The sequence below is a fragment of the Oryx dammah genome, unplaced genomic scaffold, assembly GCF_014754425.2.
Source record: "Oryx dammah isolate SB20612 unplaced genomic scaffold, SCBI_Odam_1.1 HiC_scaffold_5, whole genome shotgun sequence".
Lineage (NCBI taxonomy): Eukaryota > Metazoa > Chordata > Mammalia > Artiodactyla > Bovidae > Oryx > Oryx dammah.
In genome coordinates this window covers 60,832,322-60,852,171 of record NW_024070189.1, presented here as the reverse complement: position 1 = coordinate 60,852,171, position 19,850 = coordinate 60,832,322, and the positions used below count along the sequence as shown (strand labels likewise).

The following is a 19,850-nucleotide window of genomic DNA, read 5'->3' as shown; positions in this document are numbered from 1 at the left end:
GGCATATCAAGAGGCATTTGCACACAGCTAGTTAGAGGGCAGGGCTGGGATTTCAACCTTTGGCCTAACTAGACTTCATGTCATTTTTAATAAATCCCTCTATAATTTAAACCTGACCCTAACTAATGACCTTGACAGAAGTATTCCTAAAGTGAAGAGTGAAAGTGTTAGTAGCTCAGTCCTGTCCAAATCTTTGTGACCCCATGGACTATAGCCTGCCAGGCTCCTCTGTCCATGGGATTCTCCAGGCAAGAATACTGGAGTGGGTAGCTATTCTCTTCTCCAGGGGATCTTCCTAACCCAGTGATCGAACCAAGGTCTCCTGAATTGCAGGCAGATTCTTCACTGTCTGAGCCACGAGGGAAGCCCATTTGACATATAACAAGCACTTAAATACTTGTTGGAGCAGAGAAAGAAAGAAAAAAGAGAGGCTTTCTCTTGACATCTCATAAGTCCACAGACTACAGTTAATTCTGAAGAAGGAGAAATCATCAAAGGCTTCTTCATTTTTCTCTTTCACTCACCTCTGCTACTTTGACAAAATATTTCTAGAGGACAGAACATAAGCCCTATAAGTCCCTCTGTCTTCAAGGTTAACCCAAGAGCCCTCTTCTGCTGATTTTTCCCAAGAGGCCCAGCCCGGCCACCTCAGACTCTGACCTTTCAGAAAAGAAGAAATGCAGATGGCCAACAAGTACATTAAAAGGTGCTCAACACAGCTAATCATCTGTGACATGCACGACAAAACCACAATGAGGTATTGCCTCACACTTGGCAGAACAGTCATCGCCAAAAAGAACACAAATAGCATAAGCTGGTGAGGACGTGGAGAAAAGGGAACCCTCCTACCATTTGTGGGAATGTAAATTGGTACAGCCACTGTGGAAAACAGTATGGAAGTTTCTCAAAAAACAAAAAACAGAACTACCATATGACCTAGGAATTCCATTCCTGGCTGTATATCCTATCCCCCGCCCCCAAAAAAACAAAAACAATAATTCAAAAAGATACATGCATACCAGTGTTCACAGAAACATTATTTATAATTGCCGAGATATGGAAGCAACCAAAGCATCAATCAACAGATAAGTAGATAAAGAAAATGTGGTCTGTATATATGATGGAATACTACTTAGCCATTAAAGAGAATGAAATTTTGCTATTTGCAGCAACATGGATGGACTTGGAGAGTATTATGCTAAAGTGAAAAATGTCAGACAGAGAAAGATAAATTCTGTATCATATCATATATGTGAAATCTAAAAAATACAACAAATTAGTGAATATAACAAAAAAGAATCAGACTCACAAAAATAAAGAACAAATCAGTGGTTACTAGCGGAGAAGGAAGAGGGGAGGGGATAAGAGGAACAAACTATTAGGTATAAAATAAGCTACAGGGCTTCCCTGGTAGTCCAGTTGTTGAGAGTCTGCCTTGCAGTGCAGGTAACACCAATTCAATTCCTGGTCCAGGAGAATCCCAGTTCTGCAGAGCAAAACTACTGTGTGCCGCAGCTACTGAGCCTGTGCGCTAGAGCCCAAGAGCCACAACTACTGAGCCCACGTGCCACAGATACTGAAGCCTGTGCGCCTAGAGTCTGTGCTCCGCAACAAGAGAAGCCATCCAGTGAGAAGCCAACATGCAACTGGAGAGCAGGCCCCGCTCTATGCAACTAGAGCAAGCCCCCGTGCAGCAATGAAGACCCAGCATAGCAAAAATAATATATAAATATTTTTAATAAAATTAATAAAATAAGCTATGAGGATATATTGTACAACACAGGGAATATAGTCAGTATTGTATAATAACCATAAATGGAGTATAAGCTTTAAAAATTGTGAATTTTATTGTACACCTGTAACTTATGTAATGTTGTAACAGCAACTATACTTGAATTTAAAAAAGAAAAAGAAAGAAAACATCAGTTGTACATTTTTTGTCCTCTGTTAACATCATATCCCATTCTTTCAGATAGATCTTGATCTACCTAGCAAGGGCAGATATTTGTTTGTTCATTCACTCAATAAGCAAGTATCAAACAGTCCCTATGGGCAAGGCCCAAGGACACAATGGTGAACAAGTCATGTTCCCAGCCCTCATAGAGCTCAAACTAGTAGAAAGATGAGTAAACCAGCAATTTCAAAGTGTGTTAAATGCTATAAAAGGAGACTTAATTTAATTTAAAAGGCTCTTAAGCAGGAATTCCTCTACCCTGAACTGTATGTAAAATAATGAGCATACAGGAGCACATATTTACTTTTTTGTGGAAAGAATCCATTGTTTTCATCAGACTGATGAACCTGACCTATTCTGGGGCCACAAAAATTTGAGTCTGGCAGAAGCACAGCATATAAAAGGAGGAAGGGGTAGAGACGGCTGAAGATACAAGCAGGCTCTGGACAACTTGAGGGACTTGTACACCATGCAGAGAAGTTTAGACTTCATTCTAAGGGCAATGGGGAGCCCTTGACAGACTTTAAGCAAGTAAGGAATACATTAGATTTTTATTTCGTAAATATGACTCTAGCTACAGTGTAGAAAATGGGTTGGGATTGACGGAACAAAATGGGGGCAGGTTGACAAATTAGAAAGCTGCTACAGTAAACTGGGTGAAAGACGATGGCAGCTAGACTAAGGGACTACATCTTAAACTTCTTTAAATCTTCAGACTCTACCTTCAGACCAGCACCTAGAAGTCTCCAAGAAGCATAGAGAGCCCAGGAGAGCAAGCCATAGTCTCAACCTAGCAAGCACATCACTTGCACCAAAGTGTGAAAGTGTTAGTTGTTCTGACTCTTTGTGACCCCATGGACTACAGCCACCAAGCTCCTCTGTCCATGGGATTTTCCAGGCAAGAATACTGGAGTGGGTGGCCATTTCCTTTTCCAGGGGATCTTTCCAAACCAGGAATCAAACCTGAGTCTCCTGCACTGCAGGCAGATTCTTTACTGTCAAAGCCACCAGAGAAGCTCACGTGCACGACAGAGCTCTTTTTAGGCGTAGGACTGCCCAAAGGGGGGAAAGGTGCATCTTGAGGAGCCATGGGGGAAGATCTTTCACCACCACATAAGACAGGAGGGCTAGAAAATCACTGGCTCCTATCCTAGACTGCTGATAGAAACCCAACCCCATTATTCAGCCAAAAGAGCCTCAAGAGCGAGAAAGGAATGGTAGAATGGCTGTGAGGTCTTTCCAAAGAGCCAGACACAGAACACCAGCCACCCCTCAAAGCTGTACAGCAAAGGGAAGAAAAAGTGCATTCAGGAGTCCTTGTGTTACAGAACTCTTCTTCACTCCTCAGTTGAATCCTTACTGTTGAAATTAAGTTTCATGATCTGGGTAAAAAGAAAACAGAAGATCCTTACCCTCTGCACAATGATCCTGCCTGGGTGTTAGGATGGTTATTATACTCTCTCACCCCTAACCTTCATCTGTCTAAGTCCTAAATGCCAACTCATTTGGCTAGAGTTGAGACCTGTGCCACATGTTAGCATCACATGAGGAAAAGAAATAACCTGCCACCTTGCTGAATCCCAGCCAAGCCTCCTGCAGGTAAGGTTTGCAGGTGAGCCATCTATGCCAGATAACTGCAAAAGGTTGACCTCTGTCTCCTGTGAAATAAGGACATTCCTGGCCCTGCCTTTATGCCAAAGCTGTGTGACATTCAAAGGCGATAATGAGAGTATGAGAAGTGCAGCAGCAGGATTCGCAGAGCTGCAGTGCTGGATCACCCCAACACCCAGCCTCCCTGGAATCTCAGCCTTCCTCCACCTGGAGAGGTCTTTCTCCTCAGGTGGAGTATCAAATCAGGAAGGAAATGCCTATGTAGCCAGAGATGTTTCATGTCAACCCTCACCACCACCAGGGCAGCAGGTATCAGAGCCTCCCCACATATCCACATGAGCTGTATAAACTATGACAGGCCCTACACATAATAAGAGTTAGCTTTACTAAGTACCTATTCTGTGTTGGGTGCTCTTCCCTGGTGGCTCAGATAGCAAAGAGTCTGCTTGCAAGGTGGGAAACCTGGGTTCAATCCCTGGGTCGGGAAGATCTCCTGGAGAAGGCAATGGCAACCCACTCCAGTATTCTTGCCTGGAGAATCCCATGGATGGAGGAACCTGGCGGGCTATACAGTCCATGGGGTCACAAAGAGTCGGACATGACTGAGCAACTAACACTTCCACACTTTCATTCTGTATTGGGTGTCTTATTTCCCTTCCCTGTATCTGTTCCCTGCTTATTGTTATTATTGTTTTATTGTTATTATTCCAGTCTCACAAACAAGAAGACAGGATCACAGAGGTTAAGTAACTGATTACAAACCTATCAGTTGCTGGAATCAGGTCATGATGGCTCCAAAGCCCTTTCTAAGATACCACACCATCCCCTAGTGAAGGTGGCATTACCAAAGAGGAATTCGCATCAACAACTCTAAACCTCTTCTATGAACACTCATGAAAAAATTTCCATCCAGTGGTTCTCTCCAGTGAAGATCTGAAATTTCAAGACTGAGCTATGTCAAGTGCAGACAAGTCTACCCCAGACCATCTTGGTCAAATCAGTTGCACCTTAATGGATGCTGGTAGGTGTCTGAACAATATAGTCTCTTTTCCAGGGTGCTACACAAGCCTGTGTTGAACTACAGCACCCCAGGCTTGAATGACATCCAAATCAATTCTTGAAAAAAAGTCACCATTTCTATATCAAGAGCAACATATTTTTAGACATGACTACCGCACCCATCACCCTCAAATCTAGGACACTTAAGCCACAAAAGGGCATCTGACTTTGATGTGGTGTGTTAGGGACAGGAAGAAGAAGTCCTGTGACACTGCAAGCTTCTGCCCTGAGATAACCAACTCTAAAAGACACATGGAAGACCAGGCCGTTTCTCCTCAATCCCATACAGACTCTGATCTTCCTTTTTTCCTACCCCCCTGAACTATTCTACCCAACTTCTAACTCCTTAGGGGCAAAATCCTCAGAGGCCAGACCCTATCTATTCTGACTACTCCCTCAAGGCCCTCTTAATACAAAGAAAAGATTCTACTCCCTAGTGTTCCCTCCCTCCCTGCTCCATTGCTTTGGATTAAGTCATGCTAAACTGCACAATATGCAAAGATCTTCAAAGACATCAATACATCATTCAGACACTCAGAATACAGACACGGTCCAAAGCCTGGTGGAGTCAGGCATGAAGAAAGCCTGAAACAGTGGTTCTATGTGATGAGTGCATGCCTAGAGGTGAGTAAGAGAGCCTGGCCCTGACTGTTCTGCTTGTGGCTGGTTGGTGTCCACTCCTTCCAAGTCTCTTGCCTCTTACCTCCAGCACGTTCCTGACTCTCCTCATTTCTAGTCACCATATATTCAAAGACACCAGTTGAATATCAACCTGCATCTAAAAGCAACTTTTCTTTTAAAAAAAAAAAAAGCCAATCTAATCAGCCTCAGTGTGTAATTCAATACACTAGAACCAGAAGAATGGGACAGCTCACTCCCAGGGCTTCTTGTGGGATGGAGCTCAAATGTCTTTTCCTGAGCCCACATAGTCTTTAGAACTTGGTTCTTTTAATACCATAAAATGGGACTGCTTTTAAAATTCTGGATGATACGTAGGGATCTGTATGGAGTACCAATACTATAGGTACACAGAACCCATAGTAAAGGGCATGCTAAAAACAGGGTGAAAAAAGTGACTACGCTGTTTGGGGGAAATTATCTTCCCCTGGAATGGAGGTGCTAGATGGGGAGAAAGGGGTTGAGGGGAATCTTAAGTATTCCATACTCACAGGGAAAAGGACAGGGTCAACCATGCTGGCCTCTCCAATCACACTATTCTAAAGGAGTAGGCTGCAATTCAGGTGACTGCCCATCCCAGATCCTCTCACAGGCTGGTTGCCTTTGGACACTCTCCTGTGGACACTCAGACCTCAGTTTCATATTTATTCCAAGTTATGGGAAGGACACTATCAAGGAGTGGGGCTGATATTTGGGACCATCGACAGACATTTGGGCAATATGAACTCAGAAGACAAACAAACAAAAACACGTTGAGTAAAAGATCTTAATCACACCACTCAAGTCAGAAGAAAGCCCCATATATTTTCTCTTCTTTGGGGCCTTAAACATGCCGACAGAAACAGACTTAACAAGAGTCAGCTGGACCTTTTCATTAACCTGATAATGAGAACAAAATTTTGCAGTTACTTTTTTCTTGTACCTGTTTACCAATATTTAAGCAAAATCAAAGGGCCTCAAAAAATATACAAATCTGATACAATGCTGATGGAAGCATATGCTGGTGCAACTGTTCCAAGTGTTGTGGAGTTGAGACACATGTCTCATAAGGATTCAAAATGTGCACACACTTTAATCAAGTATTACTTATTCTAATTTTTTTCTGTAATAAGCATATATGAATAGTGTTTGGATGAACATATGGATAGGTGGATGGGTGGGTAAATGGATGGACAGACGGACAACGGATGGAAGGAAAGAAGGATAGGAGGATGGACATTAACTAGATTCAATGGAAGCCATGGGCTGGGCCACACATTAGACTGCTTTCTTCTCTTGATTCTCTTCTCCTTTTAATTACTAGAATCCAAGATCTGATCCAGAAGCATATTTTCTCTCCCTTTTTAAAAACACTTTGTTTTTGCTTAGGCACTTCCATGAACCCAGAGGCAAGTTCATTAGCAAAAAAAAAAAAAAAATGGAGCCAAAAGTATAATTCATTGTAATTGCAAGTGGACTCCTCTTTTAATACTAGACTTTTAAAATCACATACATGGAGAAAAATAACTGGCAGAGCTATTTACTGAAGTTGCAACTAAATCTGTAGATATATTATTTTAAAAGAAAGAAAGATGGATGAAGGACAAGGAAATAAAGAAATAAAAACCTTACTACTAGAGTCTCAGACTACTTCAAAGAGAAGTGGCTCAAAATTTCCAGGTAATGAAAGTAGCTGGTTTTCCAGGCTGCATTATGGAATTCCTAGTACAAGGCTCAAAGTGAGGGAAGTGTGGCTTGGTGCACTTAGCAAAAAAGAAATGCTCCAAGTTGAGATCAGTCCTTCACATGATGAGCCAAGAGAGGACACATATGGGGAACTCTCAAATAACAAGCTCTAAGTTCCCACCACCACCCCCCATCAAGAACCACTCCTGCCCAGCAGAGGCTGTGTATTATATTAGGAAAAGGACAAGAGCCCATTCAGGAAAAATGTGCCTGTACTCACCCATCCTTAGCAATCCCACATTCATTCATTTAACCTTCGGCTGTTCACTGTCTCCTAAACACCAGGCCCTGGAGTGGGCACTAAGGATTAGACAGTGACAAGACGTGGTCCCTGAGTGCCCAAGAACTCACAATCAAGGGTGGGAGACATTTTGTTCATTTAAAAATATTTTCGTGCTAGTGTGTACCAGGTACTCAGGATATGGAAACAAACAAAACTAACAAGATCCCAATCTTTATGGAACTGATATTCCAACAAGGAGACACAGGTAAAAAAATACTTAAACAACTAATCAATATGATTTTCAGATAGTGATGAGTTATGAAAAAAAAAAACAGAGATGAGTTATGGAGTATAAGGAGACCTAGTATGGAACTATGGCTCAGGTGGTCAGAGAGGAAGTGGCAGCTGAAGTATAAACTGCAGGGTGATGAGCGGTGAGTACATGAGACTCCAGAGCATGGGCACCACAGACACTAGGAAACAGACAGGAGTGCAGAATGATAGTGACCACACTCAGAGGAAGCACAGGGTACAGGTGAACATGTGGAAGGGACAGCAGACCTCATCCAGGGCCATACTCGGGCCAGCTGGCCTTCAGTCAGCCATGATAGATACAGCACTGCCTGCGCCTGGCTCAGGGGAGGGGCTGCGAGGTACTGCAGACAGGAAGCTCAACCCATGGGTTTAAGGGAATTCAGGCTCAGTAGTAATGCGCATGCAACAGATGGACAAGGCTGTTTGGCATGTCCAGGAAACAGGGATTCCCGGCAAAGGTGATGAGACAGAATGCAGATGGTGAATATACTTCTGCCTTACTCTTTCCACCCCCAGCCCGTCATCACATCTCCCAACTCTCTCCCAGGTTTAGTCGCTAAGTCATGTCTGACTCTTGCAACCCCATGGACTGTAGCGGGCCAGGCTCCTCTGTCCATGGAGTTTCCCACACAAGAATATTGGAGTGGGTTGCCATTTCCTTCTCCAGGGGATCTTCCCAATGCAGGGATTGAACCCAGGTCTTCCACACTGCAGCAGCTTCTTTACTATCCGAGCCACACTCTCTCCCAACACTCCTGTAAAAAGGCTAGAGGAGGCTCAGGGCCCCTGCCTCGAAGAAATGGCTAAGGACTGACAAGATGTGAAACAGCTAGGCCAGCCAGCCCTGGGCCAGGAGTCCAGAAGCCAAGTTCCACTCATCCACCGTGTGACCTCAGGCAAGTCCCTTTCTTGCTCTCAGTCTCAGTGTCCCCAAACTGCAAAATGAGAGGGAAGAAGCCTGAGGGTGAGCCCAAGAGTCTACATTTCTAACAAGCTCCCCGACATGATTACGATACACAACAAAGTCTGAGAATTCACGGACTGTGATTCTACCTTTGTTCCTCAGAGTGAACTGCAATAAGGGCTGCAAGCTCGACCTGGCTGAGGCTATGAGCCCATCACAATTCTTTGTACCTCCACAGTTCAGAGCAAAGAATCTGGCACATAAAAGCTCCTTAGGGTGGAGCCTTCTCTTTCCTCCCCCACTCACACCACCACCCTCAACATTCTCCCAGTTGGGACTGCAGTCCCACTGGTGTGGGTTTATCGTCTGCCCCTCATACCTGTGAACATCGCACAGAAGTAGGGGCTGCAGGCTGCCAGGACCACACGGTGGGCTTCTATCTCGACATCTTCTGCCACAATCATCACGTCACACAATAGCTGTTTGCTGTAAGACACCAGTGAGGGGAAAGGATGGGTCATAGCACAAACACCCACCCCCAGCCATACAAGGGTATTTTTTCTCCCACCCACATTCCATACTATCACTGTCCAATGGCTGTCAAACGGATCTGCCATATCTTGAGTCAGGCAGCGGAATGGACTCATCACCTTTTCCAAGTCCCTGATAAGCCTGACATTCATGCTTTCCTGAGGCACTCAACTCTGTAGAGATCCAACTATAATGTAGCTGCAAATTCAGGGCTCCTCCATCTGTCTTCACATTCCTGCTGTGAAATGTGCTCCCTAAAGACCCTGTGCAAACTCCAATTACTGTAATTATTAAGAAAACTGTAACCATATTTTTACTTGTTTTTCACTCCAAACAAGGTGACAAACTTTTGAAAAGGACATATTTATTGTTATATCCTGGACACTTGGCTGAATGCATAGCACACAGTAGGCTCAAATTTTTACTAATAAATGAAGGAAGGAAGGAATGATATTTTAAACAGGATCAGTCTACACTCAGAGAGGGAACGAATATTTGACTACTTTGAAGACTGCAAGGATACTACAAGACCTACCAATTCAAGAATTTTTCCTCTACCAGCCTTTCAAATTCTTATCATGGCTATTATTATTACAATAGCTAACATTTTTTTAATTACATGTGCCAGGCATTGTTCCAAGCACTTTTTAATATATATATTATTTCATTTAATCCTCTCTACAACCCTAAGATGTTTAGCTATTATTATGTCCCCTGTTTCAAAAGAAGGAAACTGAGACCCAGAGACATTAAGTAACTTTCCAAAGGTTACACAGAAAGGGAGCAGTAGAGATAGGATTTGAATATAAGGAGCTGAACCCAAGAACCCACGTTCTTAACTTCTATAGTATCCTGGTCACCACTAGTCCCTCCCTCAGCTTGAAGCACTAGAAGTGGGAGGGAAGACAGGGAGATTAAACACAGTTCAACTGTGATCCACTGGCAGTAGTTACTTGCACACTATACTGAATTGTGGATCACAACAAACGTAAATTCTTAAAGAGATGGGAATATCAAACCACCTGATCTGCCTCATGCCTCATGAGAAATCTGTATGCAGGTCAGGAAGCAACAGTTAAAAGTGGACATGGAACAACAGACTGGTTCCAACTAGGGAAAGGAATACATCAAGGCTGTATATTGTCACCCTGCTTATTTAACTTATATGCAGAGTACATCATGGGAAATGCTGGGCTGAATGAAGCACAAGCTGGAATCAAGATTTCCAGGAGAAACATCAATAACCTCAGATAAGCAGATGACACCACCCTTGTGGCAGAAAGAGAACTAAAGTGCCTCTTGATGAAAGTGAAAGAGAGTGAAAAAGTTGGCTTAAAGCTCAACACTCAAAAACTTAAGATCATGGCATCTAGTCCCATCACTTCATGGCAAATACATGGGGAAACAGTGGAAACAGTGAGAGACTTTTTTTGTTTGGGCTCCAAAATCACTGCAGATGGTGACTGCAGCCATGAAATTAAAAGATGCTTGCTCCTTGGAAGAAAAGTTATGACCAACCTAGACAGCATATTAAAAAGAAGAGACATTACGTTGCCACAAAGGTCTGTCTAGTCAAAGCTATGGTTTTTCCAGTAGTCATGTATGGATGTGAGAGTTGGACCAAAAAGAAAGCTGAGTGCCGAAGAATTGATGCTTTTGAACTGTGGTATTGGAGAAGACTCTTGAGAGTCCCTTAGACTGCAAGGAGATCCAACCAGTCCATCCTAAAGAAAATCAGCCCTGAATATTCATTGGAAGGACTGACGCTGAAGCTGAAACTCCAGTACTCTGTCCACCTGATAAAGAACTGACTCATTTGAAAAGACCCTGATGCTCGGAAAGACTGAAGGTGTGAGGAGAAAGGGACAACAGAGGATGAGATGGTTAGATGGCATTACTGACTCAATGGACATGAGTTTGAGTAAACTCTGGGAGTTGGTAATGGACAGGGAGGCCTGGTGTGCTGCAGCCCATGGGGTCGCAAAGAGTCGGACACAACTGAGTGATTCAGCTGAACTGAACTGATACTGAATTGAGAAGTCTGAGGTCATAACTGGGTTCCACATGAGAGTAATGAGATAATATAATGAATCTTCCATGGTAAGCACATGGAACAGAAGCTACATATTTGCCCTCCCTGGTAGAGCATATTAAGCCAACTGCTCAGATATTAGTCCAGGTTCACTTTTCAGAGAAATCGAGTCATAAAGCCTGAGAAGGCTAGAACTGCCAATGTCCTTAGAGATCACCCTATGATGCTCAGAGAGGTGACTCCAGGTACAGTATCATTCCTGCCTCATGATTGGTTGATACTTAGAATGGAAACTAGGTTAGCTCCAACAGGGAAAGGGGATCAGGAAAGATTCAGCACATGGAATAAGGAGCCAGTGAGGGGACTTCTGGGAAAGATCAGACCTCTGGGCACCAAGAAGCAAAACCTGGGAGTGGGACCTCATCCTGCAGTGAACAGCACACCCTAAACACAAACCTTATCAGAAGAAACCAGCTCAACTGGGAACAGAACTGGCTCTGACTCAACAGGCTATAAGAACATGAACAAATTGACCCCACCGATCTTCTCATCTTTCTTAGCTGCCTTGGGACATATACCATGGGGGCCAAATGAGATTGTAGGTACTACTTGGGAATAGTCTTGTTTAAATTTGGATAAAATATATTTTAAAAATGTATTCCCAACGTGAATAGATTCATCTTGGACATTTTCACTTCTGTTAAAGATTTGGGAGAGAAAACAGAGTTATCAGGGCTATTTTAAAAGGCAAGTAATTTTTTTGGTAACTAGTATTAATATTTTAATAAGGAAAGTATTGACATAGATGAGTCACAGATGCTGAACAAATTTTCAATGTCAGGTACTGGGAAAGCAAATAAAGTGGGATATCTTACACAAACCCAGAAAGGCTGATAATTCTTGAACAAATGAAAAAGAGACAAGAAGGAAAAAAGAATAAAGATAGGAGAATCCAGTCAGCAAATAAATGAGAGCAGTTCTGAGAAGCAGGAGGTACATCTCAAGGCCAGAGAAACTCTAACCTGGGAAAGTAACCAATAAAAACTTGCCAAACACTCAAAGTAGACTTTTCCACCACTTGTCTTCCCACTGGAGACATCTCTGTCTCCACCACACAGAGAAAAGGGAAGGTGCAGCTCCAGAGGCGCTGCATGGCTCATCAGCACTTCTGAGGCCAGTCACCAGAGATACTTTGAGACTCTTTTTTCTGAGCAATCACATGCTACTCCAAAGGACAATCTGGAGGAAAGCTGAGTTATACACAATGTGTCTAAAAGAAATACAGTAGAGATGTTAGGAAGGAGCTCAGACCCTGGAATGAAACTGACCAGGATTCATGACCCCTGAGAATCAGAGAACTGACATGTGCTGTAAACAAGATAATGAATAGTGTTAATAAAAAACATTCAGTAAATATTAATTGATTTCTTGTCTCCCTTTTTTTCCACAAAATACTTCATTTATGATTAGAGTAAGTTTTGGACATGGTAAATTTGAGCTGCCTTTTGGATATCTAAGTGAGGTTGTCAAGTAGGCAAGTGGATACTAGGGTCTGGAATTTATAGGCAAGAAATGGTTAAGAAGTTGGGAGAAGAAGAAGAACCAACAAAAGAGATGAGAAAACAGCCAGTGAGACAGGAGGAAAACCAAAAGGGTGTGGTGCCCAAAAAGCCCAGTGAAAAGATGGTTGCAAAAAAGAAGGAATGATCAATTGTATCAAATACCGCTAATAAGTAAGATAATATTAATGTGGCAAGCCAGGGCAATTAGGCAAGGAAATGAAATGAAAGGCATACAAATTGGAAAGAAAGAAAACTATCTCTATTCACAAATGATATGATCTTGTACATACAAAATCCCAAGGAATCCACTAAAAAATTAGAAGAATAAATAAAGGAGTATAAGAAGGTTACAGAATATAAGGTCAGTGTACAAAAGCAATTGTATTTCTGTACACTTGCAGTGAACAATCCAAAAAAGATATTTTAAAAATTCCATTTACAATAGCATCAAAAAGAATTAAATATTTTAGGAATAAATTTAACAAAAAGAGTGCAAAGCCTGTACCCTAAAACTATAAAACACAATGGAAGGAAATTAAAGAAGACCTAAATAAATGGAAAGACCTCCAGTGTTCATGAATTAGAAGATTAATACTGTTGAGGTGACAATTCTCCAAAATGTTCTACAGATTCAACACAATTTCTATCAAACTCTCAACTGCTGCTTTGCAGAAAGGGACAAGCTGAACCTAAAATTCATAAGTGCAAGGGATCTAGAATGGCCAAAACAATCCTGAAAAAGAAAGGAGTTGAAAAACTCAGGTATCCCAGTTTCAAAACTTAAGTGTGTACGTGTTCAGTCACTCAATTGTATCCGACTCTTTGCAACCCCCTGGACTGTAGCCTGCCAGGTTCTTCTGTCCATGAGATTATCCTGGCAATAATCCTGGAGTGGGTTGCCATTTCCTCCTCCAGTGGCTCTTCCCAATCCAAGGATCAAACCTGCATCTCCTGCGGTTCTTGCATTAGCAGGTGGATTCTTTTACCACTGAACCACTTGGGACACTTACTACAAAGCTAAAAACAGCATAGTAATAGCACAAAGATAGACATTAGATCAATACAATAGAACTGAGAGTCTAAAAGTAAACACCCATATTCATAGTCAGCTAATTTCTGAAAGGATGCTAAGACCATTCAACTGGGAAATAATAGTCTTTTCAACAAATGGTGCTAGGATTAAATGGATATGCTTTGTTTGCTAAGTCACTTCAGTTGTGTCTGACTCTTGGCGACTGTATGGACTGAGCCCACCAGGCTCCTCTGTCCATGGGATTCTCCAGGCAAGCATACTGGAATGGGCTGTCATTTCCTTTTCCAGGAGATCTTCCTGACCCAGGGATCAAACCCACATCTCCTGTATTGGCAGGTGAGTTCTTTACCACTAAATTGACTTGGGAAGCCCAATTAGCTGGATATCCACATGCAAAAGAAAGAAGTTGGATCTCTATCTCACCTCATATACAAAAATCAACTCACAATGGATCAAAGACCTAAATGTAAGAGCTGGATCTAGAAAACTCTTAGAAGAAACATTAGGGTAAATCTTAATGACTTTGGATTAAGCAATGATTTGTTAGATAGGACACCAAAAGCACAAACAAACAAACAAGCAAAAAATACATTAGACATCAAAGTTCACAACTTTTGTGCTTCAGGACATCAGGAAAATGAAAAGAAAACATACAAAATGAAAGAAAAACTTTGTAAATCATATGTCTGATAAAAGTCTTGTATCCAGAATATATCAAGAACTTGAAACCTTACAACTCAATAATAAATAGACATATAACCCAATATAAAATAGGCAAAGTATCTTAATAGAACTCTCCAAATAAGATATAGAAATGGCCAATGATGACATAAAAAGATGCTGAACATCATTAGTTATCCAAGAAATGCAAATCAAAACCACAATGAGATAACTCCTTACACACACTAGGATGGTTATAATCAAAACACAGGATATCATAAGTGTTGATGAGGATATGGAGAAATTGGAACCTTCATACACTGCTGATAGAAATGTAAAGTGCTGCGGAAAACAGTCTGATAGTTCCTCAGAAGGTTAAACATAGGTTTTATTTGACCCAGGAATCCCACCCCCAAGAAAAATAAAACACACATTGACACAAAAACTTGTTTCTGAATGTTCCCAGCAGCAATATTCATAATAGCCAAATGGTCTCAAATTTGTACATCCATACAATGAACTATTATTCAGCAATACAAATGAATGAAATACTGAGACATGCTATAGCATGAATGAACCTTGAAAACATTATGCCAAGTGAAAAAAGTTGGTCACTAAAGATACATTATATGATTCCAAAATAGGCAAATCTATAAAGACAGAAAGTAGATTATTAGATTAGTGATTGTCTAGTACTGGGGGGGCAGGGTGAGTGGATAGGAATAATAGGGGAATTACTGCTAAAGTATACGGGATTTGGGAGAAGTGATAGAAATATTCAAAAATTGACTGTTGGTTGCCCAATTCTGCTAATATAATAAATACCATTAAAGTGTATACTTTAAATGGGTGAACTGTATGTTATATGAATTATATCTTGATGAAGCTGTTACCAAAATTTAAAAAACAGCATATATATCTGCAAAAAATGAAAAGTCTAAATCAATAAGATATATGTACTCCAATGTTCACAACAGCACTATTTGTAATAGTCAAGACATGGAAGCAACCCAAATGCCCAGATGATTGACTTAAGAAGATCACACACACACACACACACACACACACCCTGGAATATTACCCAGTGATAAAAAAGAATCAAAAATCGCCATCTGCAGCAACATGTATGGACCTAGAAAATGTTATGCTTAGTGAAATAAGTCAGAAAGAGAGAGACAAGTACTATACGATATTACATGTGAAATCTAAAAAATAATACAAATGAGTGTATGTACAAAACAGAAACAGACCCACAGACACAGAAAACAAATTTATGGTTACCAAAGATGAGGGGAAAGGGGCAAATTAGGAATACAGGATTAAAATATATAAATTACTATACATAAAAGAGATAAGCAACAAAGATTTACTGTACAGCACAGGAAATTATACTCAATATCCTGTAACCTATAAATGAAATGTAATCTGCAAAAAAAAATCAGTATACTATATACTTGAAACTATTAATAATACAATATTATAAATCAAGTAAACTTCGAATTTTTAAAGTTATACTAAAAGCAAGAAGTAAAAAATAATGTAAAGGCTAAAAACAAAGATACAGTTCAAAAGAAAAACAGAAAGCAGTATACTAAGGTATCTATCTCATTACTGCCTTTATTTTATTACTATAGTAAAAAAAAAACCATATTGGACAATAATCTAAAAAGAAAAAAAGATGAAGCAGAGAATTGTTTGCAGTGGATAGACAAGAAATTAAAACTGTAAAGATGAGATAGAAGATTGTCTCTCATTTTCAGGCCTGATCAGGAGGTGCTTTTCCAACAAGGACCACGTGCCCACTTGCTGGCTGCCAATAAGTCAGAAGACAAACAGCCATCAGGGTTCTGCTGCCCAGAAGCAGCTGTTGGTTTGACCAGAGCAGAGTGATGAAGTACAAAAAGAGGAGGAAGGTTGCTTGGTTACCATGCCAGCAGCTCATTTTCTACCATGGAAGTATAAAGAACAGGAAACAGGTAAATTGTGTGATTCATAAATTGCAAAGAACGTGTGTGCCTGAACAAAAAAAAAGCTTAAAACTGGAGGAGGGGAATGTGAAAATAATGCAGGAAATAATCCCAGGTCCCTGGAATGTCAGGTACCATTTCATTAGCCTGACCCCTGGATGTCCAGGTGCCCTGGCCTTCCTCCAAACAAAGTATGCCTCTCCCCAGTTCTGACGGAAATTGCCCAAATCAATAAAGTGTCTATTCAGGCCCCCTTTCTCTCCCTGCATCACCCATTCCACTCTAGTTTTTTCAGTCATCTAAATACCTTAAAACTTGATATAATCTTTGACCACCAGCAGAATGCAAGTGAGATTGAGGGCAAGGCTGTGATTGTCCCACCTACTGCCATACTCCTAAAGCACATCATCATCATCATAAGCTAACACAGAATGTTCACTTTGTTGCAGGAACTCATAAAATATCTAAGGAATAGCTATTATTATCATTATGTTACTTTCTGTTTCAGTTAGCAATTCTACTTCTAGGAATTAATTCTACAGAAATAATTGTAAATGTGCACAAGTACTTAACAACAGTGACACCACTAATGTGCTGTCACTGCTCTAAGCACTTAACTTATTCTCTTAACAAGCCAGCAAGACTGGAACTATTATTAGCCTCATTATATGGCTGACAAAAGTGAGGTTGGGGATATTAATTAACTTGTTCAGGGTCACGCAGCTAATCAGCACTGGAGCTGAAGTTTAAAACCAGGCTGTCTGGCTCCAGAGTCTATGCTTGTGACCAGTGCACGATCCTGCCCTACACAAAACCACTGTGAGTATCATTTACGCAAGGAATTGGAAAACCTAGACATCCAACAACAGGGAACTGCTTTTAAAAAAACAAAAATAGAGTATCATTCAACCACTTTAAATGAAGTTGTAGAACAGTTAGTAACATTTAAAAAATTGTTCAACAAAATGTTAAGAATAAAAATCTGATTGAACACACACACTACATAACAGATAATCAACAAGGACCTACTGTATAGCACAGGGACTTCTACCCAATATTCTGTGATAACCTATAAGAGAAAAAATCCTAAAAATAATGAATATATGTATAACTAAATCATTTTGCTGTACATCTGAAACTAACACAATTGTAAATCAACTATACCCCAATAAAATTAAAATATTTTTAAAATTAAAAATCACCCATAGGAAAAAAAAATCCAGTTGAGTCATACATTTTAAAGAAAAAAAGATCTTCTCCTAAATGTTAATAATGGTTTCCACTGTGACTTTTCCCTCACCTGTATTTTCTAAATATTCTACAATATATTCTTTTTACAAAAAAAATTAAAAGAAAAATTTTAAATTTAAAGAAAAACTACAGGGAAATCCATGCCCAAACCTGAACTAAAATTTCCCAACAAAAATATAAACAGATTGTGGTCCATTTGAAAAAAAACAAAATGAGGAAGAACAAGATTGTGATGGCTAATGTTTTGTGCCAACTCAACCAGGATAAGGGATGCCCAGATAGTTGATGAAATATTATTGGTGGGTGTGTCTGCAAAGGTCTTTCCAGAAGAGATTAGCCTTTGAACTGGTAGACTGAGAAAAGAAGATCTCTTTCACCAATGTAGGTGGGCAACATCCAATTTACGGAGGGCTTGCATAGAACAAAAAGGTGGAGGAAGGGTGAATTCTTTCTCTCCTTAAGATGGACTATACATCATCTTCTGCCCTCAGACATCAGAGGTCTTGGTTCTTAGGGCTTTGGACCACAAGACATACTCCATTGGCTCTTGTTTCTCAGGATTTCAGATTTGGACTGAATTATACCACTGGCTTTCCTGGTTCTCCAACATGTAGACAGCAGACTGTGGGAATTCTCAGCCTGCATAATCAAGTGAGCCAATTTCAATAATAAATCTCCTCTTATATATATCTTGTTTTTTTCAGAGAAGCAGAACCAATAGCATATATATAAATAAATAATAAAAATAGATGTTATTGGTTTTGTTTCTCTGAAAAACCGTGACTAACACAAAGATTATTCACTTAAGTTTCAGCAAATGACCAGTGTTTTCCAAAATAAGTTTCACAAAACACTTGGCCTGTACATAACAACCAAAGAGGGTTCAAAACCATGAAGGAAACCCTCAGTTAGACAAGTTTATTGTATGACTTCTCAGAGGTTTTAATCTACCTATATATATTATGAATCTTGGAGGGGAGTATAGCAGTTTTATATAGCATTTTTAAAACTCATTTTGGCTCAGATCTATTTTCCCACAGAGCATCTTGAGAAAATGTTTCTCAGAAGAGACTGGCAAATGGTAATTTACACAAAAGAGAAGCACCAGGACTGTTAGAAGAGGTTAAATCCAAGTCGAGGCTTTTAAGGAAAAATGCAAAAGAGTGGTAACTTGCAACAACAACAAAAAAGGGAGGACATAGCAGGATTTTCAGTTATTTAAGCAAAAGGAAAAAATATTAATAATATGAAGTGAGAGTTAGGGGGAATTCTGTGGGCATATCTATTTCCTGAACTCTGCCTTTAAGTAGTTACTGGAGTGGGCTAAACCAGGCAAAATAAGGTATGGTGAGAGACCAAAAGTCTTCTTTCCCCAAGTCTATTGACATATAACATTGTGTAAGTTCCAAGTGTATAATGTGATGATTTGATATATACTGTGAAATAATTACCACAATAAGGTAATACATCCGTCACCACACATAGTTACAACTTTTATTCTTCTGGCAAGAACTTTTAAGATCTACTCTTCTAGCAACTTTCAAGTATACAATACAGTATTGATAACTATAGTTACCACATTATACATAAGATCCCCAGAACTTACTCTTCTTATAATTTGAAGTTTGTACCCTTTGGCCAACACCTCATTTCCCACAACCTCCAGTCCCCGATAACCATTAATGTACTCTCTGAGAGTTCAGGTTTTTTAGACTTCACATATAAATGAAATCATACAGTCTTTGGTTTTTTCTGACTTACTTCACTAAATACAATGCCCTCAAGGTTTATCCACACTGGTGCAAATGACAAGACTTCTTTCCTTTTTACAGTTGAATAATATTCCATTGTGTCACTATACCACATCTTATTTATCCATTCATTCTCTGACCAAAACTTAATGTTGTGTTCATGTCTTTGCTACTGTGAATACCGCTGCAATGAACCTAGAGGTACAGATATCTCTTCGAGAAAGTGATTTCATTTTCTTCAGATACATGCCCAGAGTGTGGCTGCTAGATTGTATAGCAGATCACTTTTTAATTTTTTTAGGAACTTCCATATTGTTTTCAATAGCGGCTGTACTAATTTGCATTCCTACCAATAGCACACAAAGGTTCCCTTTTCTCCACAGCCTCAGCAGCACTGGTTGTCTCCTAGAGTTTTTGTTTGTTTGTTTGATAATAGCCACTCTAACAGGTGTGAGGTGATACCTCATTGCAGTTCTGATTTGAGTCTCCCTGATGATGAGTAATGTTAAGCCCCTTCCCATGTACCTGTTGGCCATTTGGGTATCTTTTTTGGAAAAAACGTTTATTCAGGTCCTTTGCCCATTTTTAACCATT

General features: G+C 40.3%; 1 protein-coding gene across 1 annotated transcript in view; it reads right to left on the bottom strand.

Moving 5' to 3' along the window:
* KLHL3 (kelch like family member 3) overlaps positions 1 to 19,850 on the bottom strand; it is a 118,398-nt gene that overhangs the window by 80,195 nt on the left and 18,353 nt on the right. The window contains exon 3 of the mRNA XM_040240031.1: positions 8,849 to 8,955. Within this exon, the coding sequence (XP_040095965.1) occupies positions 8,849 to 8,955 (107 nt within the window). The remainder of the gene's footprint in view (positions 1 to 8,848; positions 8,956 to 19,850) is intronic.